This window comes from Silurus aristotelis (assembly GCF_946808225.1).
Source record: "Silurus aristotelis genome assembly, chromosome: 7".
NCBI classification, from domain to species: domain Eukaryota; kingdom Metazoa; phylum Chordata; class Actinopteri; order Siluriformes; family Siluridae; genus Silurus; species Silurus aristotelis.
Genome location: NC_139580.1, coordinates 20,280,946 through 20,308,426, shown reverse-complemented (window position 1 = coordinate 20,308,426; position 27,481 = coordinate 20,280,946). Strand labels below are relative to the sequence as shown.

Here is a 27,481-nt window from a genome sequence, read left to right as displayed (position 1 = left end):
TTAAAAGCTGGACAGTTTAGAAACTGGAGTAAAATAAACAGAATTTAACTGTAAAAGTGGACTCCATGTCTTGTCCACATTTGTAACCATTTGTGCCAGAATCTTAGTACTTAAATGCAACTCGACATTATAAAACTCCTCAGACAATTCAAATGTTATTTCTTTCTGGTTATGAATTATATTCTTAGAAACAAACAATCTACACACTAATAACCACAAAGAATAAAATTGACAGTTGCACTTTATGCCTTTTAAACTATGAAATAGTGTTTAATAGTGTAATAGTAATAGTGTAAGTTAATGTAGCATGTAAGCCAGCTGTTCTGTTTGAGGTCACTGGCTTGTTGAAGTGGGAAATGGGTTGTGCACTATTAGACTTGTACCTGAGTGTGTCCAGCCATTTCAATGCCGGCGTCCAGGAACTCGTCAAAGTCCTGACTGAATTTGCCAGAGGCTACAGCGAGTTGGCTGCTGGTGCCTCGTGATGAGTGCACCACTTCTCCAGCGGAATGGTTCAGCTCAGCAGCTGTGTGGTTCAGATCAGTTTGAGCCTCTTGGAATGACTTGGAGCAGGGAGGCAACTGCGAAGGGAGACACGGAGGTAGAAACAATGCTGTGGTTAAAATATATGCTGGGTAAAAGTATCCTGTTATACATCTCCAGCTCTCCCATAATACATGTAATGCCAGTGCACTCCCATGACCAATGGAAATATATTATACCATGTAATATGTATACTGTTACACATAATTATGTACGTTTTTTCGGTGTATTTTACAAGCTCTGTGTCAAACACTTTAGAACATTTTAAATGAACTGCTATATGCTTAAATTAATTAAAATCATGTAATCAAATGCAATACTACTTGCTCATTTCCAATGGTTTCAATTGCTTCCTTAAATTGCCAAACAATTTCTATAAGTGAAATGCATAAAATTTCTGCTAGGTCTATTAATATAAGTGTATGCTAAGAGAATACATCTGGATTGGACACCAGTCAATGGAATACACACATGAACGCTTTTAAACACTTACTCAAATAATTTGCAATAGCCAGACAAGTAGCTGACATGTTTTTAAATAGAATGCGGAAACTGGAGAACACATAGGAAACCCATACAAATATAGAAATCTGAGGTCAGGAATGAACCATTGACCCTGGAGATGTGAGGCAACAAACTGAACATGACAATGTGCATATTCTCCCTTATAAAACCTGATAATAGTCTGTAGGCCTATTTACTATAAAGTACATTTTAACATAAAATATGGAGATATTAAGCATTTATTGTTTTCTTATTATATATACACTTTGATTTCACTGTTACTGATGTGCTTTTACCTTTTCAGTACAACCATAAAAAAAATAAACAAACTACTGGTCAACAATTGAATAGTATAATGTTAGATCTGTTTTAAACAAAAGCTTTGTTATAACCTTGAAGACATCATTTCATTAAGACTTTTATCACACAAAGGGTTTTATCGATTCTTAACCTCTAATACCAAACATCAGTTCCCAAAGTGTTTGAGTTTGCATGGGTTGAATTAGACCATTAGAGTGAGCTAATGAGCCATCATTGATGATAAATGTGTTTCAGCTAAACAACGAAGACTCACATTTTCCACCAGAAGTTTCTTGCTGGCTTCACCAATGCTCCTGAGAGCCATGTCTACGTCTTTCTGCCCCGGCAAACAGTTCACACAGTTATTCAGAGAGTGAGAGACAGCCTTTGCTACCTGTAATACACACACACACACACACACACACACACACACACACACACACACACACACACACACACACACACACACACACACACACACACACACACACACACACACACACACACACACTTTATTGTTCTGACATAACACCATTGCATCCTAACAGCTCTATGCCCTAAGGGGAAAAATCTAAAATGCTAATCAGACCCAGAGCAGAGCAATTCATGTTTCTTAATTTATGCCACTGTCATGTACATATGCCAAGCAATATGTTTATCTCCCAAAGGTGCCACAGCAAATCAGAAGAAAATGTTGCAGCATTCCAGATATCAGGTTTTAGAGTGCAGAGTAGATAATAGACAACAACTTGGTTTAACAGGGCATAATTGAGCTGAAATAGGGCAATGTGCTTCTTTCCTAATTATTTTGAGAAGTGTGAGAGTGCACATGCAAGTGAGAGAAAACGAGACAGGAAGTAAGAGTGAAAGGAAGACAGTGGAATGCAGAAAATATTTTACAAAAAAAAAGAAAAAAAAACCCCAAGCTTTTCCCCCATAGTTGACTTGTATAAGGAAGGACATTTGAGAATCTCATAATATATAAAAAAATAAATAAGAAAGAAATAAACAAGCACCAGGGTTAATGTAGTAAGTACATGGAGTAAGGTATTTGACCTGCGCTAGTCTTTGCTGGCTCTCTGCATCTCCAGGACACACCAGAGCCTGCTGGGCCTCGTGGATTAGCATGGTCGAGCCCTCCATTACATGACTGGCTGAATCCAACATGGCTGCTGCAGACTGTCTCTCTGCCGTGCAGGCAGCTACACCTCGTGCAGCTTGAGCCAGAGTCCGCAGCGCTTGGGCCGTCTCCCTTGCAGCTACACCTGAACACACATGCATAAAAATCCATCGTTACACTTAAACCTCCCTAATGTTCTACCACTGCCCCAGAACTCTTTCAAGACATCATTCAGTGAGAGTGTTTTTCAATTCCTTAATGTACAGTCTCGGTTCACATAATGCCTTCCAATATAAACCCACGCGAGAGCAAAAAGAAAAACAGCCCACTCAAGGGTTTCTTTACAAATCCTTAGCTTTCTAATTTGTGAAAATCATTTTCCTATTAGCCTCCTATTAAATGCTTTTGGGCTCAACCCCACTAGCCTTGTTAAGAGACAGGTCGAAGTGAAACTGCCGTCCTTTCTCTTCCTACAAGACAGAAAAGGTTGATCATGAACACTGGCAATTTGCATCAAACTGCAGTATTCAGGCAAGTAGCCCACAGATTGCTGATGCCATGTTAAATGTAGTGAAAATAAGATTAATGAGAACAGGGAGCTGCACCCCAGGGCTACAGTGGCTTTAAAAACAGGGGAGACTCAGAGACTGAGACGAACCATAGTGCCTGTAAAGAGGATGAAAAATCACTGTGCTCCACAAGAGAGCACCGACAGATGCTTTGCAGCCAGCAAGATCATCCAAGAAATGTTACTTAAACATTAAAAATATCTCCCTTAGACACTGAGAGGATGTAAGCACATAATAGGCTGTAGGTGTGTATTTAAAGTACAAAAGACAATAGTTTAACATGCATAAGAAAAATAATACATGCTCTGTTCCAGTAAATTATACCATGCCAGGTTTTTTTTAGTATTCACCGCTTTCTTTTGTGCTCTTTCCCCATTGCACTAAGATTGATTTGAGCTTATACTTGTTTATTTCTAACATTTGTTTTCTTAATTAGTGGCAGTATGAACAACATTCATCAAACTTATTCAGATGCGTGTGGGTTATCTTAATAGCATGTGTGCCTACAATTAAATGTAAAATCCATAATGTAAACAGTTTTTTTTTAATTATTAATGATCACAGTTACCTGAGCACAAGCTCTGAATTCTAATGTATTTTCTAAAGAGCATTTTAGCACCGATTTGTAGTAAACAATGTGTTTCCAAACATATGGACTGACATACCAGTGTAGTGTTGATTGCCCTGGGCAGCACAGGTGAGCAGCTGGGCCATGGATGAGCCAACAGCCTTAGAGGTGCTCCCCAGATCCTGAGCACATTTCTCCAGCTGCACAAGACAAAAAAAAAGTCACATTTAGTCAATGTATGTAGCTTACACAGCTGCAGGCAATGCTCAAAATCATTTACTCACACACACAAAGACATATAGTCAGATATAGACTCATAAACAGACAGACAGATACCGAAACACAAACAGACACAGGCAAAATAAAAAGCAGACACAAAGACAGACATGTACACACAAACAGACACACCGATTCTCCAGGTAGCGGTTTAAGTTGTCCATCAAGTGCAGCCATCTTGGCATCCTGGAGTTCATTCTTCAAGGTCTGGACAGTGCTGAGAGCTGAATCTATCTCCAGAGGCCCACAGGCTTCATGAGCCTAAATCAGGAGAAACATTCACAATGCAACTCTTACCGCAGCGTGTAATACAGCCCGTAAAAATGGCGCATGAAATCAAGAACTAATCCAAACGCCATATTATTATTTTATTGCAACAACTTTAAGCATCAAAATGATCACAAATCACACGTAATGCCAATCCCAGGGTAACTGTGCAAAGGAAACCAAGATTTCCTGCTCACCCAAATTAGATGCTTTATAACGATTTTTACATTTATGGCTGCCCATGATGGCCAATATTTTTTTTCCAAGAGATATTTAGGGCTGCTCTGCAAAGTCGATGTTAGAGCAGAATGTGCTTGGAACAAGGCACGCATTCATAAGCCTCCATGATCCTGTGCTATGTGTACTAGGTATGCTAACTTTTCCCCCCATAACATCTGATATATTCATTAAATTCTTCCACAGTGCATCCCTTAAAGTGTTAGAATATAGGTTCTAATGTTCATGATTATATTATGCTGTAACCCTGATAAAAAAAAAAACCAACCGTGACGATTTCCAGTATTATAGGAAGCTGCACCATGAAAGTAATTAGCCTAGAAAATCCACTGCCCTAAAACATTTGTGTCAAGATTTTGTTAGGAGGTTAACGCTAATGAGTGTTGGTTTCTTCCTAGCCAGATAGCAGAGCACCTTGAAATAACTTTTTGTACAATCCCAGAAGAGTAGATATGAGAAAATGGACCCAACCTTCTGTGCAGCTGTCCGAAGCTCTGCCAGGCAGGTGGCCAGGTTCTTTGCGCATTGTCCCAGTTGCATAGCTGCTGCCTGGTCTGTAACTGTCGGGACGGCCGATTTTGCTGAGGTAACCATTTTACCACCCGGCTTTGGGATTAAACAAGCCAGAAAAAAGCTATGAATTAAAGCTTAAGCTGTGTAAACACTAAAGCAACTTTATGCTAGTTTAAGATGATTATATACTGTATATAAATATAATAATATATATTATACGACCTTTCTCTCTAGGAGAGAAAAAAAGTGCAAATAAATCAGGTCAGTAAGCAGTGATGGGGGGTTTGAGCTGCACCTGTAGAAAGCTCTGACTGGCGATGATAAGGGCCAGCTGGGCGCTCAGGTCCTCTGGCTGGGCCTGGCTACTTCTCATGCCCTGCACCAGCTGAGGAATATGATCTGCTACGGCCTTCAGAAACACACATGGCCACACACAATAAATAAAATATTCTTGTGGAAAGTCTGTTCGTTCAAGGCAACAGTTCGAACCTTACAGAAGTAGTCAATTAGTTAAAGTAATACATGCTAATAAATGAGCAGGCTAAGAGTAATGAATAGAATGAAATTCACAGCCACAATACCTTACAGCTGTGTACTAGCTGCTGCTGGGACGCTGTGTTCTTGTTGGAGGCAGCTGCATTCTGTGCAGCAGCAATAGTCTGAGTAGCTGCTGCTGCAGCCTGCTTGGCAGCAATCTAATCCGAATAAATAAAACATTACCCGTTAATACTACAACTCTGCTGAAACAAGGTAAATACACACACAAGCTTACGGATACAAAAAAATGTATTTGGTGTTACATAACGTCTTACTGAATGAGTTGCATTTTTTCAGGTTCTACTCCCCCAACACTAAATGCCACACAAACAGTCTTTGAGCTGCCCGTCCTTTATTCTATCAAAACCACTGCATTCAATCACTTTCTTTTAATACGTGAAAGACTTTGATCCGTATATTCAGACAGTCCTACAACAAGAAGCCTTGCATGTATGCACGAGGTGGCAGATGAATACAGATATTCATGTCAAGCTTTTTGAAGCCATAGCCAAACGCGGGAAGCGGGGATATTCCACATTCTGTAGGAGGACAGATGGGGGGCAAAAAGAGGCTATAAGAACAATGCAACATTTGTGGTCAATGAGAAGGCAAATTTGGCAGATCCCTCTGGAGGAGGGACGTCCCAGGAGGGAAACAAAACACATTTTAGTAGAACTAAGCAGTTAAATATCCCACTCGGATAGCGACATTCAAGATAAGGGATTCGAGCAGGAGGAGTCAGCAGGAGAGTTAAAAACCGGAAAACAAACAAAAATATATATATATTGGGTAAAATTTTCAAGCTTTAGAATAGCATATATTCTCGTGTGCCTATCATTTTATATTTTTAGATTATAAATCTTTCAGGAGGGGTGCTAAAAGAGGAGCATTATACACTTCAACTGTGCAAACAAACAAACAAACAAACAAACAAACAAACCAAAAATACACACTAAAGAGGGCATTTTTTGCTTTTCTGCATTTAGGAGCGCTCATTAACATGAGTGCCTATATAATGCAAAAGACACACTTACTGCTTTATTAGTGACTGCGTATTCTGCCCAGGTTCTATTTTGACAAATAGAACAAGCTATGCTTGTCAGAAAATATCACAGCCAGGTACAGACAAGAACAGTCTTTGGCTCGGCAGGATTGTTAGAATTTCTTCAGGTGTAGGCAGGAATGAGATTACAAAAAACTGTCGCGCGCGCACACACACACACACACATCCGCGCGCGCACACACACACACATCCGCGCGCGCGCACACACACACACACACATCCGCGCGCGCACACACACACACACACACATCCGCGCGCGCACACACACACACACACACTCTCTCTCTATATATTGCCTTTACTGCTAACAAGAAAATCAGGCAAAATTTAAACATAAAAATACCTGTGTATTTTGATAAACAGGACATGTCCATTACACTGTAAATGATCAACATCATGTCCCACCCTGCATATTTACTGGCCAAAGACAACGCCTCCCCAACTTTTTTTTTTGGCACAAAGTTTCTGAATATACATCCCAAAGTTCACTTACATGAGGCTGTCAAAAACAATAGACAACACTGTCAGAAACAAATGAACAACTTCCACATTATTTGTCCTTCAGCGAACTGTGTTTTCCTCCAAAGTGAATTTTATCTGAGATTAGCCTGACCACATTTGAAGGTGGCAAAGCCCAAAATGTCTCTAACAAGGCAAAAAGGCTAAACCATCGGGACATGCAGCTCTGGTTTATGTATATAGGTCTTCAAAAACATGGTAGAATAAGACGTTCGTTACATATATGTGCACAGTGAAACTTCTTTTCTTCTCATTAAGCAAGTTTTTTGGGAAACTGGTGACAGAGCAGCAACAGCTATGATACAACACGCGTGAAACAGAGAAGGTTTAAGGGCCTAGTTCATAAAGCATCCCTCAAGCAGAAAGAGTTTAAAGCCTTACTCAAGGGGCCAATAGTGTTTTCTTAGCCCTGACCTACTGATTACCAACCCAGAGCCTTAACTTTTCGGCCACTACTGGCTAGTATTGATATATAGTTCTAATTATAGAACTTCAATTTTCTATAGCGTCCATCTCAAGTCTCATTCCTTAACTTAATTAACTATTGCCATAACAGTACAAAACCTTCTCAATGTACCATTCTGTCAGAAGCTCAAAACAGTAAAAGTTACAGTATACTGTAAAAGGTAGTGAGAGCAAGAGAGAGCTCATCATGAAGGTGACAGCCATGCAGCATGTCTCTCTCTCTCACCTCCAGTCTGTTGAGCAGCTTCTTTTTAATGGCGTTTTGAGCTGCAGCGTTGGTGGCCACTCGCAGTCCCTCCGCAGCTTCTCTCAGCCTCTGCTGCTGCTCCTCATTCTCTGGATGAGCCGCAGCCCCCTGAGGCAGTTCAAACATATCTGTCACACATTGTGCTGGAGCACACAGTGTTCTGGAAGAACATTAACTTTCTCCAAAACAGTACAGTCAATAAATGATTGTGTTAGACGTTTGGCTAGATGTTGTTGGGGAAAGGAAATTCTTGCAAATAAATAAAACAAATACAGCCTCTTTCATGTGTGTGGTTTCAAAACCACACAAAAAAAACACACACACACCTTTTCTGGAATGAATAAAGACTAGTACAAGAAGCAAAGCTTTCTTAGCCGATAGAATAGAAAACATGATTGACATTCCATTTTGTGGATGCTGGTTGTTCACATTTGTTCATCATTTGTTTATGCTTCACTGAACAGATACAGTATGTAGTGTGCCCTGGGGAAAATCCTGAACATGGTGAGATTTTGACATTTTCTACTATATATTGTTCAGACATCTACAGTCTTTTTTGTATTAAAATGTGTCTCTCGTTTGCATGTAGCTCAATCAGAAGTATTCACATTTTAAAATCTGGTTAGACCCAACAATTAAATTGGCTGTGTTTAAAGATTTAATTCTAACTAATGTACAACTGCATTGCAGATATTTTGAAAGTCAGCATTTAATATCCAATTTAATTCAACTTTGGTCCATGTGGCTTCAGCATGTGTAGAAAAAGGTTTCTAGCTAGCACTCCATCTAGGTGAAAACACAATTTTTATTTGAATTGGGGAAAAAATGCAATATTGTAAAAACAATTAAATATAGAGGAAAGGAAAAACACAACGTATAATGTTTGACGATGTTGGAAATCCAGGCTGTTTCTTTGTAACAATGCCGCAAGCCGTGTGGCTTATATGAATAAAAAAAAAAAAAAAAAATAGCGAAACAGAATATCACTCTCTCAGAAACGGAAACTACTCTCCCTCTCTCACTCCCTCCTGATGCGACATCAATTCAATGCAAAGTCACCAGCAGATTTCATGGTTACCTAGGAAACGGCATGATATCTTGTAGACAAGTGTTCGAGAATAAAGAGATCAAATAAGATTCTGCAAGTTTATATATTAATACAGTGCCTTTCTGCTCACTTTATTTATTTATAAAGTCAGTGCCACTGAGTTTTGCGTAGCCCTCAATTGATAAATTGATAAACTGAGAATCTAATTAAATGGTATTTTAAAAAAGATTTATGTGAATACAGGAAACGTCATGTCAAAGTAATCTGGAATCAATCATATACTAAATTGAAACAACTAGGATTTTTATTGGAAAATTATACAGCTTTTGTAATGACAGTATCTAAAAGGTTCACCTTTGCAGCTTCCACCATTCTAGCCGTAGCATCAGCCAGTAGTTTGGCAGCTGCCAGCAGTTTCTTGGAGTTATCCACATCCACCTCTGCTTCAGCATCCGAACGCATGGCATTCACTAGGTCAGACGTGGCCTGGGCCAACACACGAGCCTGCCTTACCATCTCCCCTTTAAGTGACACACACACACACACACACACACACACACACACACACACACACACACACACACACACACACACACACACACACACGCTATAATATATGTAAGCTGAAGGTATTCTTCCTTATATCTCATGCCATAATTGCCCACACATTTCAGCTTCATTCCAGTGCCAACATTTCTGAAACTGAACAGGCAAGCGCAAACCTCAGTTCTCATTCCTCTGATCTGTAGGAATGTGATTTTGTTATAAAAGAGTGCTCTACTGTAAATCAAAGCTGCAGGAACAAGGGTGAACAAAAGCTGGCAGGTGACCTAATGTACACTATCGATTCAGGAACGCTTTACACTGTAACCACTCGTCGCTTATACAGTATACAGTATGCTGCAGACACCTACATAGACCCAGAAATAAAATAACAGACACTGCGATCAGAGGAAGCATGTGTGAGTTCCTTTTCTACAGTCTGAAAACCTGAATGCATTCTGTTATGAGATTCATTATAAATATATGGATTTGTTTTAACCACTTTTTTCACCCTAATTTTAGAAATAATAAGTAAAACAAAAACATATATATAAACAATTCATACAGAGCTGCTTAGCTGGTCAGATAGTGTTTTGCAGTATTTCTTTTATTTACTGGAATACCAGTGACCAGACCTCATGTTTGACTTGAGGATTCATGCCATGTGTTTTCTCTTAATCTTTCAAAGCAAGCTCACTAAATTGAGACCAGACCTGAAGCTGTGTAGTGGTTTTACATTACATGTCCAACAAGCCCACAAGTACAAAGTAGGTTGGATATTGCTCAGATTTTGGCCTTATGGCCATGGCATAGTAAATAGTTAGAACACAGCTTCACAGTCTTAAAGACAGGTAAAAGGAACCACGGCCTAAACCCTCTACCATATTACAGAGATGAAAAATTCGAAACAAACTAAGAAAGTCAATAGCACTGAAGACCTGAACAAAGCTAGATAAAGCTTAATGATCGATTAGATGTAGCTACTTTGGCTTCAGCCGTATTCATTATTCATCAGTAGATATATATCACTGTGTAAGACAACTGGCATATGAGAAAGATATGAGGATGCCTTTAAAGCTTAAACTCTGCATTATTTCTAGCTCTGGTACTCGGCTTTATAACCAAAATGGTTGTGCAATAAAATAACCTTACACCTTACATTATCATCAAATGTGTTTTTCTACATTATAAGAAAGGGAATTCAAAGGCAAATGCCAGAAAACGACTAAAGTCTCGATGGGAAAAGTGTTAGTCGTGTATTCCTTTGTGATGAAAAGCTGAGGATGGAAAAACTAAAACAATATTTATCCCTTTAAATCACAACACAGATACGCTTTGCTTGGAAGGCCTGAATAAATGATTTCTTTGACCCATGGTGTATTATTGTATCACAGTCCACAATGAAATTACCTTTTTTAAATAAACCCCCTTAGTCATGAAATCTATTTTTCTGTCTATAATTCAGACCATCTGACTGAATGTGCTTCAGAAAGTCACTGGTCTTTTACATGACAATTGATGGCCTACTATGAATATAAAATTTAATGAGGTTTATTACACTATCTAAATGTAAATGGTTACATTATTTTAAAAACATAAAGGGGTGGCATGACTTTTAAACGATGCAGCTTATTTTATATATAAGCAGGGTCAGGGAACCAACCCCAGCCATTAGGGTTGCACAAGCCAGTGCACTCTTAGTCCCAAGCCTGGATAAATGGGGAGGGTTGCGTTAGGAAGGGCATCCAGCGTAAATACATGCCAAATTGAACATGCGGATCATGAATACGGATGATCCGCTTTGGTGACCCCTAACGGGTGAAGCCGAAAGAAGAAAGAAAGAATCAGTGTAAAATGTTAACTTAATATTATCAATTACAAAAAGCTAAATTAGTGTTTAAAATGACCTCCATTGGTTGACAAATTAAATGATTTATTTGGTGAGGTGTCTAGGGGTGTGTTGAGGTGAGATTTAAAATGATCGGGATGCCGCTTATCATTAACAGTACTTTCTGATTCACCCACTATATATACACTATAATTGTCAATATGTAAATATCAGGGTTTCAGTGCCTCACCTGCATCTCCCATAGAGGTGAAGATACTCTCAGTGACCGTCATGATCGTATCAGTGGCCTGGTCATAGCGGCCAATGGGTTCACCACAGCTGGCGTAGTGGCGTACATGCTGAAGCAAATCGCTAAGTGCCAGGCTGACCGTGCCTGCTGCTCCATTCACCTGCCGAAGCAGCTCAGACTCGTCAGAGGCAGCATGGCACGCTTTAACACACAACTCCACTGATCGCTCTACCAGTCTGCCAGCTTCCACGAGCTGCTCCTGACACACAGGTGAGCTGATGGTGGGGCTCACCACCTCGAATAAACACAGAAAAATACAATTAATGTCATTTGACGCCTGTTAGTGAGAGCCGGTGGTAAATAACTACAGATCAATAGAATTTACCAAGCTACTATAATTAAGCCAATACACACTGAGCTTTGGAGGTCATAACACAGACATTTATCTGAAAAGGGCAATGCTGCATGTACCTTGTATGTGGTTAGATATTTAATATCCCTCCAGGTATTCACCCACCCCTGTATCTATCTAGCCATCCATTTATTATCCATCCATCTATTTTATCCACTTGTCCACCCACTTTGCATCCATGTATCTATTCACCCATTCACCCACATGTCTACTGATCGATCAACAAGACAGAGTGTCATCCAAAAAGATTGGGAATCCTCATAAAATAAGGAAAAGGCAATTGCATAAAACAACCACTGCACAGTAACTCAAAATTTCCACTAAAACAACATGACCATTTGTTTTATTTTTTCCTTGTGGTAACAAATGACTGGCATACAATGAAAACCACTGTAGAATATGAAAGTGTATTTTTCTTTTACAATTCCTCTGTAAGATTTGGAGGTGGCTCAATCATGCTTTCAGGCTGATTAGTGTTTGATGGTTTAGGGGCTTTTGTGAAAATTATGGCATCATGAATCCTACTAAGTACCAGGATATTAAATCTCAAAACCTGGTTTCCTCTGCCTGAAGGATCATACTTGGCCATACTAAAACCATAATTCTAAAACAACCTACATATCTCTTGATCTCTGTATTTGAACCCAGCAGAAAACCTCCTAGAGAGGCACAATACAATATACATTTTCTTACAACCGATGTAACAGCAATTAAATAAAAAATACAAGGTCAAATGTGAGTTTAAATAGTCATCGAGTTATTTTTTCCTTTTTTTTTGACCGGTTTAGCCATCCATGCATTTATCTAGTCATCCACTGAATTACCTGTCCATCCCTATACATATCCATTTATCTATTCCTCTAAATCATAGCAATCATCTATTCATCAACTCACTTATCCATCTCCATATGTATATGTAAATCCATTCATCATTCATGCACCAGTCATTCATTTATAAACCTATGAATCGATCCACCCACATATCCACCCAATTGTCCTGACAGAACACAGTGGCCTGTGTCTCTTTTACCAAAAAAAAAAAAAACCCACACAAGTTTACCTACCTTGGTGCAGGCCACTAGCTGTGATGTGGAGAGGGCGCACTGTGTGGCTGCAGTAATCACGCGGTTCTGTAGTGCCGTGTCCTCAGCAACCTGCGCCACATTCTTCGCCTTCAGCACCAGCAGTGCAGCAGCATTGGCCACTGCTTTGGCCAGGTTCATCATGATGTCCTGTAAAACATCAGACAAACAAGTTCCTCCATCTGATTCTGACACTGTACATCATAATCTATTTGCATGAACACGACTTCAATGAAAACAAACCTGAAATCTCTCGTCGGTCTCTCCCTCGCCGATGTGGCGCAGCAGGTCACCGCTAGCCTGTCCGATGCTACCTGCTGCTGTCAGCACCGTCTGCCTGGGCTAAAATATTGACAGGAGTGTTACAAATTTGGGCCTGGTCTCTAACTCGAACAGGAGTTAGGAGGAGTGTCTTGCTCTATGTGTGTGTGTTTGTGTACCTCTCCAGATGCTGGCTCCACAGCCCTTAGCAGGTCACATACTGCCCCTGTTAGAGTCCTGGCTGCACCCATTAGCCTCTGCCCACTGCCCACCTCATCCTCCATGAGAGCCGCCAGCAGCTTCACGCCCTTTGACATCTCCGTCAGGTTGGAGGAGATAGTGGTAATAGCGCAGCCTACAGCTGTGTAATCAGTGTCTGTAGGGTCACCTTTTTTGAGAGAGAAACAAAGACAAAAAGAAGTTTTATATTTATATTACAGAAATGATCTTCAGGTCATTTTAAGCTAAACCTAGCGGAGATAAACTGGAGAAAGAAACCATGTAAAATTACAGATGAGTATGTTTTAACGATTTTTTTTTTTTACTTAATCTCGATCCACTAACCCAGCCATTAGGGGGGCACAAGCCAGTGTACTCTTAGTGCCGGTCCCAAGCCCGGGTAAATGGGGAGGGTTGCGTTAGGAAGGGCATCCAGTGTAAAACATGTGCCAAATCAAATATGCGGATCACAAATGAGAATTTCATACCGGATCGGTCGAGGCCCGGGTTAACAACGACCGCCACAGGTATCGTTAGCCGACAGGGTACCGGTGGAAATTGGGCTACTGTTGGCCGAAGGAGGAGAAGGAGAGAAGGAAGGCGTCTACAGAGACGGCAGGAAAAGGAGCAGTGTAGGAGAGTAGAGGTTCGGGTTGGTACTTTAAATGTTGGTACTATGACAGGTAAAGGGAGATAGCTGATATGATGGAGAGGAGAAAGGTAGATATGCTGTGTGTTCAGGAGACCAAGTGGAAAGGGAGTAAGGCCAGGAACATTGGAGGTGGGTTTAAACTGTTTTATCATGGTGTGGATGGGAAGAGAAATGGTATAGGGGTGATTCTGAAGGAAGAGTACAATAGGAGTGTAGTGGAGGTGAAGAGAGTTTCTGATAGGGTGATGATCGTGTAGGTGGAAGTTGAAGGGATGATGATAAATGTCATCAGTGCCTATGCTCCACAAGTTGGCTGTGAGATGGAGGAGAAGGAAAGATTCTGGAGTGAATTAGATAAAGTGGTAGATGGTGTACCTAGGAAAGAACGATTGGTGATTGGGGCAGACTTTAATGGGCATGTAGGTGAAGGAAACAGAGGTGATGAGGAGGTGATGGGTAGGTATGGTTTTAAGGAGAGGAATGTGGATGGGCAGATGGTGGTAGATTTTGCTAAAAGGATGGAAATAGCAGTGGTGAACACGTATTTTAAGAAGAAGGAGGATCATAGGGTGACGTATAAGAGTGGAGGAAGGTGCACACAGGTGGATTATCTTCTGTGTAGGAGATGCAACCTGAAGGAGATTGGAGACTGTAAGGTGTTGGCGGGGGACAGTGTAGCTAGACAGCATCGGATGGTGGTCTGTAGGATGGTTTTGGAGGCGAAGAGGAAGAGGAGGAAAGTAAGGTTTGAAAGAAGAATAAGATGGTGAAAACTGAAGGAGGAAGAGTGTAGTGTGAGGTTCAGGGAAGAGGTCAGACAGGGGCTTGGTGGTGGTGAAGAGGTGCCGGATGATTGGGCAACTACTGCAGGAGTGATGAGGGAGGCAGCTAGAAAAGTACTTGGTGTGACATCTGGAAATAGAAAGCAAGACAAGGAGACGTGGTGGTGGAATGAGGAAGTGCAGGAGAGCATTAGGGGAAAGAGGTTGGCAAAACAGAAGTGGGATCGACAGAGTGATGAGAAAAGTAGGCAGGAGTACAAGGAGATGCGGCAGCAGGTAAAAAGGGATGTGGCGAAAGCCAAGGAAAAGGCATATGAGAAACTGTATAAGAGGTTGGACACTAAGGAAGGAGAAAAGGATTTATACCGATTGGCCAAGCAGAGGGACCGAGCTGGGAAGGATGTACTGCAAGTTAGAGCAATAAAGGATGGAGAGGGAAATGTGTTGACTAGTGAGGAGAGTGTGTTGAGAAGATGGAGGGAGTATTTTGAGCAGCTGATGAATGAGGAAAGTCAGAGAGAGAGAAGGTTGGAGGATGTGGAGTTGGTGAAGCAGGATGTAGATAGGATTAGTAAGGAGGAAGTGAGAGCAGCGATTAAGAGGATGAAGAATGGAAAGTCGGTTGGACCAGATGACATACCGGTAGAAGCGTGGAGATGTTTAGGAGAGATGGCAGTGGAGTTTTTAACCAGATTGTTTAACAGGATTCTGGAAGGGGAGAGGATGCCTGAGGAATGGAGAAGGGGTGTGCCGGTACCGATTTTTAAGCATAAGGGAGATGTGCAGACCTGCAGTAACTACAGGGGAATTAAGTTGATCAGTCACACCATGAAGTTATGGGAAAGAGTAGTGGAAGCCAGGCTGAGAGAAGAGGTGACCATCTGTGAGCAACAGTATGGTTTCATGCCGAGGAAGAGCACCACAGTTGCTTTGAGGATGTTGATGGAGAAGTATAGAGAAGGACAGAAGGAGCTGCATTGTGTATTTGTGGATTTAGAGAAAGCGTACGACAGGGTGCCGAGAGAGGAGTTGTGGTATTGTATGAGGAAGTCAGGTGTGTCAGCGAAGTATGTGAGGGTGGTGCAGGACATGTATGAGGACTGTGTGACGGCAGTGAAGTGTGCAGTAGGTACGACAGACTGGTTCAGGGTAAAGGTTGGACTGCATCAAGGATCGGCCCTGAGCCCTTTCCTGTTTGCAGTGGTGATGGACAGTTAGACGGACGAGGTCAGACAGGAGTCTCCCTGGACTATGATGTTTGCAGATGATATTGTGATTTGTGGTGAGAGTAGAGAGCAGGTTGAGAAGAGCCTGGAAAGGTGGAGATATGCGCTGGAGAGAAGGGGAATGAAAGTCAGTAGGAGTAAGACAGAGTACATGTGTGTGAATGAGAGGGAGGGCAGTGGAGTGATGCGGTTGCAGGGAGAAGAGGTGGAGAAGGTGGAGGAGTTCAGGTACCTGGGGTCAACAGTGCAAAGTAATGGAGAGTGTGTTAGAGAAGTAAAGAAAAGAGTGCAGGCAGGGTGGAGTGGGTGGAGAAGAGTGACAGGAGTGATTTGTGATGGTAGGGTATCTGCAAGAATGAAAGGGAAAGTTTATAGGACTGTGGTGAGACCTGTGATGTTGTATGGATTAGAGACGGTGGCATTGAGTAAAATACAGGAGGTGGAGCTGGAGGTAGCAGAGCTGAAGATGTTAAGGTTTTCGTTGGGAGTGACGAGGATGGACAAGATTAGAAATGAGTTTATTAGAGGGACAGCACATGTAGGATGTTTTGGTGACAAGGTGAGGGAGGCGAGATTGAGATGGTTTGAACATGTGCAGAGAAGGGACATGAATTATATTGGTAGAAAAATGCTGAAGATGGAGCCACCAGGTAGGAGGAAAAGAGGAAGGCCAAGGAGGAGGTTCATGGATGTGGTGAGGGAAGACATGCAGGTAGTTGGTGTGAAAGAGGCAGATGTAGAGGACAGAGTGGTATGGAGACGGATGATCTGCTGTGGCGACCCCTAATGGGAGCAGCCGACAGAAGAAGAAGAAGACTTAATCTCCATCCACTGCAACAGTAGTGGATATAAAATAACCACGTACAGTGGTGTCCAAATAAAGCAAGAAATCTGTGCCTTTCGTTACAATTTGTCGCCATGGTTTCTGTCCACCTGTCCTTTAGTGGGAGGAGTCATTGCAAATCAATAAATATGTTTCTCACCCCATTATCATTATCCGATTATAAAACATTGCTATCCTGATGGACGTGGTCTTGTCCACCCCCATCCACAGCACACAATGAACTTTTAAATGGTAATATGAAATAATATGCACCATACATTGTGGCTTTTGCAGTCCCCAAATGTACAGCAATGAGAGATTCTGGATGGACAGGTCAAACAGCAGTCATTAAAGCAGATTTTATTTAAATACCTGGTGCAATGCAGTAAATAAAATTCTGGTTATATGTTTTCTGATACATATGCTTGATCAGACCCACATAACTACAATGGTACTACACATAACCCTAAATTCATTCTCTGAAAAGTTGTGTTTTTAAATTGTGTTGGATTTCTTTTACAAACACTTTTAAAACAGAACTTTCCCCTAAAATTTTTTTTTTTAACAAGGATACTTAGAACAGGAAAAACAGCTATGAGGATTTGGCAAAAAAGCAAAAAGCAAAAAAAAAAAAAGAATGTGTTGAAGTTTCTGATGGCTAACAGGCACAACTTTTGGCCTATCAAACAGATGGCATACAGAGACTCAACTCCAGCAGAAATTATGCCCACATGGCTTGTCTCCAATTGCCAGGATCATTCCAAGGAGATCAATCCAGGAGACACTGCACTCAGTATTCATTGATCAACAGAAATATTTATTAATGCAAATGAAGAGTGTCTGCTTCCTGACTATGTCATTGACGTGGACTGGAAGAATGCATATGTGGATATTCAAGCTGAACGTTTCATGTTTACACACAACATTTTTCTACATCCCGACAAAATGATTTTCAATTCATCTGTAGCCATTTAGAAATGCGACCTATCTGTTTGGACCCAGTTTTGACTAGAGAAACAAACTGGGGAAATGAAAGAAACTAAAAAAGCAAATTAGCTTTCCACAGTCTCCTGTGGAAAAATTTACCTGCAGTAAGGTTGACAACGGAAGCGGTTCCAGCAGTGATGGCGTCTACTTGTGAATGGATTTCATGCTTAGATTCATCCACTTTGTTCTGAACCCATACCCTTGATGCCTTTTGGAAAGGAATAAGACATGATGACCAGCAATCCACAATATCAGAAGTACTATTGTTTACACTACACATTTTTCATTGGCTGCACTCTACATTACAAAATACACTTTATCACTGGGGTGTTATCAGTATGACATCGATTTAAATCAAATAAACAGTTCATGGTTTCCACAGTATCAGAGGGATGGAGGCGACTCTGTTCAGCATCAGGATTACAAATTCAGGAATCTCACAGTCAGAAACAAAAATGTGTGTGTGTGTGTGTGTGTGTATGTATATTATATTTATATATATATATATATATATATATATATATATATATATATATATATATATATATATATATATATATATATATATATATACAGTGAGGAAAATAAGTATTTCAACACCCTGCTATTTTGCAAGTTCTCCCACTTAGAAATCACGGAGGGGTCTGAAATTGTCATCGTAGGTGCATGTCCACTGTGAGAGACATAATCTAAAAAAAAAATTCCAGAAATCACAATGTATGATTTTTAAACTATTTATTTGTATGATACAGCTGCAAATAAGTATTTGAACACCTGAGAAATTCAATGTTAATATTTGGTACAGTAGCCTTTGTTTGCAATTACAGAGGTCAAACGTTTCCTGTAGTTTTTCACCAGGTTTGCACACACTGCAGGAGGGATTTTGGCCCACTCCTCCACATAGATCTTCACAGATCTTCAAATTATGACCCAAAAGTTCTATTTTGGTCTCATCTGACCACATGACTTTCTCCCATGACTCCTCTGGATCATCCAAATGGTCATTGGCAAACTTAAGACGTGCCTGGACATGTGCTGGTTTAAGCAGGGGAACCTTCCGTGCCATGCATGATTTCAAACCATGACGTCTTAGTGTATTACCAACAGTAACCTTGGAAACGGTGGTCCCAGCTCTTTTCAGGTCATTGATCAGCTCCTCCCGTGTAGTTCTGGGCTGATTTCTCACCTTCCTTAGGATCATTGAGACCCCACGAGGTGAGATCTTGCATGGAGCCCCAGTCCGAGGGAGATTGACAGTCATGTTTAGCTTCTTCCATTTTCTAATGATTGCTCCAACAGTGGACCTTTTTTCACCAAGCTGCTTGGCAATTTCCCCGTAGCCCTTTCCAGCCTTGTGGAGGTGTACAATTTTGTCTCTAGTGTCTTTGGACAGCTCTTTGGTCTTGGCCATGTTAGTAGTTGGATTCTTACTGATTGTATGGGGTGAGCAGGTGTCTTTATGCAGCTAACGACCTCAAACAGGTGCATCTAATTTAGGATAATAAATGTAGTGGAGGTGGACAGGTGTTTAAATACTTATTTGCAGCTGTATCATACAAATAAATAGTTTAAAAATCATATATTGTGATTTCTGGATATTTTTTTTTAGATTATGTCTCTCACAGTGGACATGCACCTACAATGACAATTTCAGACCCCTCCATGATTTCTAAGTGGGAGAACTTGCAAAATAGCAGGGTGTTCAAATACTTATTTTCCTCACTGTATATATATATATATATATATATATATATATATATATATATATATATATATATATATATATATATATATATATAAAATAAACACCTTTGACCCTGAAGAGCTTGGGGACTACCAAATTCTTATACTTTATACATGTGCAATATGTTTTTTGTTTTTAAAAATGTTTATAATTCAATAAATATTTTAGATTTAATTGCCTTAATTAACTTTTTTCTCATTCAGAAATAAAAAAGTAAGAACAAAAGTAATGAAAGGAATACCAAAATTGATGTGTGTGTTATTGTTTCAAAGCACGTATTTCAAGAAACAAAAGCAACAATGGATTAGTTTTGAAAAATGCGGAAAGGTGGGCCTTTTTTCAGGCAACCTTAGAATAAGGATGTGTAAATCATTTTCCAGCTGGTATTGCTTATATAATGTGGATAAACCAACCCCAAATAGTTTTCTCTTCTCTCTACAGTACAAGATCCTTTTATAGGGCAATGGTTTTCATCTTACCCATAACTAAACAGGTGTCACACCTTATTAAAACACACTTCATCTTAAATGTATCCACAAAAGCGCTTCGCAGATTAGATTGGAGACCCTGAAATTATGTCTGATCTTGTGAAACCTATAAAATGTCCTTGTTGTGAATTACTTTATTTACATGATAAAAAAAAAAAAAAGAATACTTAATTTACTGTATAATTACAAGGAAATTACAGCAATAATAAAATCATAAATATTTAAAAAAGCAGATCATAATCAATGTGCATTTATTATTAATATTACATAGCACTTTTTATAGATTTAGCACCACCATAGGGTCTTTTAGCCACAAGGTTTTAAAAATGTCTGCAAGTTAACCTCTAAAGCGCAATATTAAAATGTCAATTTAAATTACTATATTTAAATAATATGTAAACATTGCATAACGTCACTGTGTTTTTATATAAAACTGATTAAAAGCCGAGTTGAAATGATTGTAAATTGTAGTTATCAGTGTCTAAGGTTAGGAACGTTTGCTCACCCTGTCCTGTCCCAGTGGTGGCAGATTGTCCACCTCACAGAGGTCTGCCTGAGCCTGCTGTACCGCCTGCATGCTGCTGTTTATGGTGCCCATAAGTGCTTGCTGGGCAAGGCTCTGATGACGCACATACGATACAGAAACAGGGTTATGCGCACGTCCTGCAATTTGACAGTCAAATCAAACATGAGGGTGTGGAGCTACAATTGTGGTTATACAATGTGAGCATCTTACCAGTGGGGGCATGTGTCCTCTGTGCATCTGCCCCATAGTGATCTGTTGCTGCGGTGCTGGCATGGTGCCCATGTTAAAAGTGTCCGGCCCACCGACGGAGCCCGAGCGCATGATGCCGGGCAGTGCCACTGATCCATGTTCCACTCTACCCACGCGGTTAAACTGCTGCTGCAGGATAGTAGACCTGCACGTATCCATCCACGCATCGTGTTACCAAACACGTGCATTTTAAAGCATGGAACATACATTATAACTTAACTTATTAACTAAGCCTAACTTATTTTTAACAATAGAAAATTAATTTGCGGTAGTGCAGTCGCTCCATTTCAAAACAGCTGCTCCAGGTTCTATAGCTTAATTACAGCTCATCGTGAGAGGCCTCAATTTTTGGATTCATACATGGACAGACATGGCTGGTGTCTAATAAAGGAGGCTACGAGACAGTGATGCAACATGCCTTCTCCCGTAACAACCAAAAAAGAGCAAGCCCAACTGTAAATCTGATTCTGTCACAGCCTGAGCCCAGAATGGATAAAAAGCATGCTGCTGGGGGGAGACAGAGTAGCACACACTCATCCACACATGTAGTCTTCTCTCTCTCTCCCGCTCTGAGTCTTTTCATCTCTCTCTGTTTAAAGAAATTGGATCTTTTAATGGAAGTCATTCTGATGATTTTGCAGTTTGAGGGAAATAATAGTACAGCCATGTGACTGTCAGCTACATCCTTCTCAAGGGCAAAAACAAAACAAAAACACATCATCCATCTCATGTTTGATTAGACATCACCACTTGGGCTCATCTGTCTTATTCCAATTGATCATACTCCAGAAGACAACACCTGGTCTTTTACATTATTACATTTCGGCAATTACAAGCAAGCAAGCATTAATGGAAATCAAATGCTTATCAGAGTTTTTGAAAAAAAGTGTGTACTTCTTTGGTGAAACGGATTCTTCCAGCATTGTGGACTCTTCATCCCCGTCCAAGCCAAAGCGGTCCTTGCTCTGTTTCTGTAAAGCCCCAACATCAGTATAAGAGATATATGTAACTGGGTGTAGCTTACATGGTCTAAGATACAATAGGAGAATCTTAGTGAACTTACCTTTTTAAGAATGATGTCTATGTATCCGGCAATAAGTTGAGAGATTTGCTCCCCTTCTGTGGTCTGAACAGAATAGTAGCTCTCTTGGTATTCACCAAAGTCCTGTAGGAAGCATGCATGCGCGCACACACACACACACACACACACACACACACACACACACACACACACACACACACACACACACGATAAATACCATGTAATGCATGCTAAACATTTATAGCACAACTTATAAAAAGATGCCTATAAGGATATATGGAACTAGCAAAAAGCAATTGTGATAATTCTAGTACTTAATCCTCAAGTACAATTTTGTAAAAGTATTAAAATCCTAATATACTTGGTGAATATTGAATGAGGCAGTTAGAGTATTGGTGCACTAAACAATATGTGCACATTGATTTGCACATATTGTTTAGTGCACCAATACTCTAACTGCCTCATTCAATATTCACCAAGTATATTAGGATTTTAATACAAGATACAATAGGATCTTTTTTTTTTTTTTTTTTTTTTTTAAATATGTGCATTTTTTTTTTTTAATCATCATCATCATCTTTCGGCTTCTCCCATTAGGGGTCGCCACAGCGGATCATCTGTCTCCATACCCCTCTGTCCTCTACATCTGCCTCTTACAACCCAGCTACCTGCATGTCTTCCTCCACCACATCCATTAATTGCCTTCTTGGCCTTCCTCTTTTCCTCCTTCCTGCTGGCTCCATCCTCAGCATTCTTCTACCGATATACCCCATGTCCCTCCTCTGCACATGTCCAAACCATCTCAATCTCACCTCCCTTATCTCGTCTCCAAAACGTCCTACATGCGCTGTCCCTCTACTCAACTAATTTCTAATCCTGTCCAACCTAGTCACTCCCAACTCCCACTCCTCAACATCTTCAGCTCTGCTACCTCCAGCTCCACCTCCTGTCTTTTAGTCAATGCCACTGTCTCTAAACCATACAACATCACTGGTCCCACCACAGTCCTATAAACGTTCCCTTTCACTCTTGCAGATACTCTTCTATCACAAAACACTCCTGCCACTCTTCTTCACCCACTCCACCCTGCCTGCACGCGTTTCTTCACTTCTCTAACACACTCTCCTTTACTTTGCACTGTTGACCCCAGGTACCTGAACTTCTCCACCTTCTCCACCTCTTCTCCCTGCAACCACACCACTCCACTGCCCTCCCTCTCATTCACACACATGTACTCCGTCTTACTCCTACTCACTTTCAATTCCCCTCTCTCCAGCGCATACCTCCAGCTCTCCAGGCTCTTCTCAACCTGCTCCCTACTCTCACCACAAATAACAATATCATCCGCAAACATCATAGTCCATGGACACTCCTGTCTGACCTTGTCTGTCGAGCTGTCCATCACCACTGCAAACAGAAAAAGGGTTTAGAGCCGATCCTTGATGCAGTCCAACTTCCAACTTGAACCAGTCTGTCGTTCCTACTGCACACTTCACTGCTGTCACATTGTCCTCATACATGTCCTGCACCACCCTTACATACTTCTCCGACACACCAGACTTCCTCATACAATACCACAATTCCTTACTCGGCACGTACTCAGTCGTACGCTTTCTCTAAATCCCCAAACACACAATGCAACTCCTTCTGACCTTCTATATACTCCTCAATCAACACTTTTCTTTTCTTTTTTTAAATCATTGAACAAAAAGACACTTGAAGGACAGAGCATCAGGAACTTCCCTTTCTCCCTGTAATTTGACCTTCAGCTCAAAGTGATCATTGCCTGAGACTCATTTTCAGTGAACTGGAAACCCTGTCTAATGAGCAACAATTAACTCAATTTAAATGTGCTACCTAATGTGTCTCCGAGAAAAGCTGGCAATTTACACTTACTGCTAATATTACATATGCAAATATTCTTTGATTAAAGACTCATCAGTGGAAGAAAAAGTACAAACTGCCTAAATACCATGAATGCACAGGAATAAAGGCAAGCCTGAATGAAAATTTTAAAGCAAAAACGCCACCCAACAGCAGTGTTTCAAGGACACGTGAGCCCTGTGTAGACTTGTGAATACCAATGTGAAACTTTTGGGGGATGCAGCCCATCGCTTCACTGTGGTTAAAGGCCACTCCTGCACTACGTCTTTGGTCCTCTCATCCACCCGCATCACAGACTCTTTGGTTATTCCCAGCAACCGTGGAACAAGCTTATTCTTGCTCTTCATCTTCTCCTAATCGGGAACAAATTGCATTAATATTCAAACAACCAACAGTATACAGTATGTGATCCTGCAATGTAGTCTTCCCCAAGAATTCATGTACTTGTTCTTTGTTCTTTTAATCTACAGTCTGTATCAATATAGTTAACTAATGATATTACTAATGAGATAATTATTTTCTAGAAAGAAAAACACAGAACTGGGCAGCGTGGAGTGGAGCCTTCACTTTCCTGGCAAGCTGGCTAATGAATTTAGCGTTTTTCTACACAGAGTTGGTTCATGGAGAGCTTTCTTGTCCAGGGGCCAGTAGGCAGCTAACAATTGCACTAGGCCTCTTGCCCTTGACCATGCCTTGGGCATCCTATCTGTAATGCACTGGCAACCCTTGGGAACTTCACGCTTGTGTAGACACACACACAAAAGCCCAGACACCTCAGAGTGCAGTCTTGAATGTCATTTAACTGCTACACAAAAGGCCAGTAATACTGTATGTAGAGGACTGTCTAAAATAACTCTCTCAACAGGTGTCCTTAGTCAATTATTTAACCTCAGAGTCAAAAATAAACACTGAATGGAGTCTTGAATAGAGAATGGACTAAATATATTGTTCAAGACAGTCATAAACAATGCACTTCACATTCAAGGGCATGTTTTTTGATGAGGAACTCCAAAAAAACTTTTTTTTTGTTTCGTTTTATTCGGTCAATTAAAATCTCTTTACAATGAGCAATATTTTGGTTAACTTTAATTATTTTTCTGATGTCTGTTTGTGTGATCTACTTAGTGCCACTGAATGACTTTTGCAGTTGGATTTTTTTCTGAAAAAATAAATATATGCATTTTCAGTGCAAGTATAATGAGTCTGCAGAAGGCCCTTTCATAGAAATTTACGAACAGCCCTGGGCTTCACAGCAGATCACTAATGATCTGAAATGGTTTCCTCACAGAGTTTTTAATCAACCTTATTCTGACAACAGCACTGGATTTGATGGCAACATTTAGGAGATAATAGTGCCCATATTGAATACTGTGAAGATGTGAATAATTGCAACCCTAACTTTTGGCTTTGTTCCCACTCTACATAATGGACTCTAAGCCTTTCCTACAAAGTTTTTGCAATATTTTGCATTGTTATGAAATTGCATTCCTCACACACTTTGAAAACTCATTTCGTAGCATTTGTTGGTTATTGTGTTCGAGTGATTTTGTACCAAATGGAGAGCTGCTTAACCTTGTGAAAGTATTCATAACTGTATGTGCATGTGCTTCTACTAGCTCTTGCCACTTGTTAAACATATTCTGCCTCTCAAACCCTCAGTGTCCAATCATCACTCACTGCCTGCCCACCCACATACACACAATGTATACAATTGATCTAATACACAAATACTGCAATTTCGTCATTGCTTACTTTCACTAGGAAGAAGGACACGCCGTATGTTCTCAGGGACCTGGCGAGCTTTACATATTTCACTTTTGCCTCGATTTCAGTCATCTCACCGCAGCTTTTGTGTTCCTGCAAGTTTATAAGTTAAAAAAAGTATACCATACACATCCACAAATTCAGCTTAGCATGCTTTTCTCATGCATCATTAAACAGACAATCCTTTGATTAGACATTAATTTGTCTTTGATTTTAATTATTCTGTGGTTCTTATAGCTCGTCTGCTCATAAGCGAATGCTTCATTAACGTTTACACTTGGAACACATGAAAAGGTTTCAAACACCACTGCATTTTTCAGGCACAAACCTGAAAGATCCTCTTCTCGGCTCCTCTCTGCTTAATATACTCTTTCGGCAGGAACTCCTTCAGGCTAAGAGGAAAAAAGAGCCCACATATTTACACCTTTTTGTCAGCACTTTTTGTTCAAAACACAATGATCTCTGAGAAGGGTGGCCAGCCTTATACTAACCCTTAAGCTTTACAATCTTACTTGGGACTGAGAAAGAGTATTTTTGAGATTTTTACCAGCCGCAGTAGCAGCCTTTTCACACACAGAGGCTTACTCTAGGAATCCGGGCTTGTGTTTGTGCTCCACATGGGGACCGAACTGGATCTGTGCCTGGATTCCACCAAACTCGCACGCCTTATCAAAGGACACTGGGTGGGAGCCATTTAAGATGTCATCTCTGGCCTGAAACACAAAAATACAAGGTGTGCACCTGAACAAACAAGAAAAAATATGTTTAAAAGTGTCACAAAGTCAAAGATCAAGTTATGATTTTCATTCTTGCCCCATTTACCGACTAGCATACATCTTGTTCTAGCTAATGAATTGGCTGTGGAATGACTATTGAGACATCTGTGTGCACTTAAAGTGCCAGCAATGGCTTCAGTGGATCGGATACTGTGATGCCACAGCCGTTCACAATTTCAGAATGTTCAAACATGACTTCATAGGTCTGTGAAAGTGCATGGCATTTAAAAAGCTTTGCAGGCTAATGAATGACCATGGGCAGCTGAATCAGAGAAGACTGGCATCCGCTGGCTTTAGTACAGAGCTCATTCGGTCACATTTGTTACTTGTGTGTGTGTGTGGTGTGTGTTTATTTGGTTAACTGCAGTATTATTTCTCTATTCTACCATTTTAATATTATTTGAATATTCAATTTTTTTATGTATATTTATTTGACAGCATAACAATCTACATTAAATAAATATGCATTTCCTAAAAATGAGCCAATTATATCCCATTGCCAAATTTATTGAAGAAAAAAAAACAAACCTTTCAATAATTATCTGTCATTTACAGCACACTTCATATTCCTATATTTGATGCATCAATTAGATTAGATTAGATTAAACTTTGTCATTACACATGTACAAGTACAAGGCAACAAAATGCAGTTATGCATTCACTTTAATTATAAATATTATGGATTATGTACAGACATCCTACTCATTCATAAAAATGAACAAACATTATACAATAAATATACAATTCAAAGTGTTCATTTACTTGTGTCACTAGTACAAATCGAACTATTGTTACTCAAATATATCAATGGATAATTTCTCTAAGAGCGTAATCATTACCTATACAAAACATATACACTACATTGCCAAAAGTATTGGGTCACCTGGTCATAAAAATGGTATGTGATTTTTGAGAATTGCATTCCACAATTATAGTCCCAATTTGCTGTTATAATTCCCGCCACTCTTCTGGGAAGACGTTCCGCTAGATTTTGGAGTCTGCTTATGGATACTTGTGTTAGTCAGCCACAAGGGTATAACGAAAGGAAGGTACTGATGTAGGTAAGACCTGGGGTGCAGTCAGCATTCCAATTTATCCCAAAGGTATTCAGTAGGGATGAGATCAGGGTTCTATAGCAGGCCAATCAAGGTCTTCCTCTGCAAAGCA

General features: G+C 40.3%; 1 protein-coding gene across 1 annotated transcript in view; it reads right to left on the bottom strand.

The window, feature by feature from the left end:
• The window catches only part of tln2b (talin 2b), a 124,265-nt gene that overhangs the window by 31,103 nt on the left and 65,681 nt on the right, over positions 1 to 27,481 (bottom strand). Inside the window, exons 8-30 of the mRNA XM_083545856.1 lie at positions 26,124 to 26,251; positions 25,867 to 25,930; positions 25,527 to 25,631; positions 23,972 to 24,127; positions 21,912 to 22,013; positions 21,743 to 21,819; positions 20,810 to 20,993; positions 20,579 to 20,692; positions 17,941 to 18,049; positions 13,332 to 13,540; positions 13,135 to 13,233; positions 12,874 to 13,041; positions 11,398 to 11,692; positions 9,131 to 9,297; positions 7,708 to 7,836; positions 5,479 to 5,592; positions 5,193 to 5,306; positions 4,856 to 4,990; positions 4,013 to 4,141; positions 3,702 to 3,804; positions 2,404 to 2,612; positions 1,622 to 1,741; positions 384 to 581 (exon numbers count right to left, since the gene is read on the bottom strand). Of these exons, the coding sequence (XP_083401982.1) occupies positions 384 to 581; positions 1,622 to 1,741; positions 2,404 to 2,612; positions 3,702 to 3,804; positions 4,013 to 4,141; positions 4,856 to 4,990; positions 5,193 to 5,306; positions 5,479 to 5,592; positions 7,708 to 7,836; positions 9,131 to 9,297; positions 11,398 to 11,692; positions 12,874 to 13,041; positions 13,135 to 13,233; positions 13,332 to 13,540; positions 17,941 to 18,049; positions 20,579 to 20,692; positions 20,810 to 20,993; positions 21,743 to 21,819; positions 21,912 to 22,013; positions 23,972 to 24,127; positions 25,527 to 25,631; positions 25,867 to 25,930; positions 26,124 to 26,251 (3,228 nt within the window). The remainder of the gene's footprint in view (positions 1 to 383; positions 582 to 1,621; positions 1,742 to 2,403; positions 2,613 to 3,701; positions 3,805 to 4,012; positions 4,142 to 4,855; positions 4,991 to 5,192; positions 5,307 to 5,478; positions 5,593 to 7,707; positions 7,837 to 9,130; positions 9,298 to 11,397; positions 11,693 to 12,873; positions 13,042 to 13,134; positions 13,234 to 13,331; positions 13,541 to 17,940; positions 18,050 to 20,578; positions 20,693 to 20,809; positions 20,994 to 21,742; positions 21,820 to 21,911; positions 22,014 to 23,971; positions 24,128 to 25,526; positions 25,632 to 25,866; positions 25,931 to 26,123; positions 26,252 to 27,481) is intronic.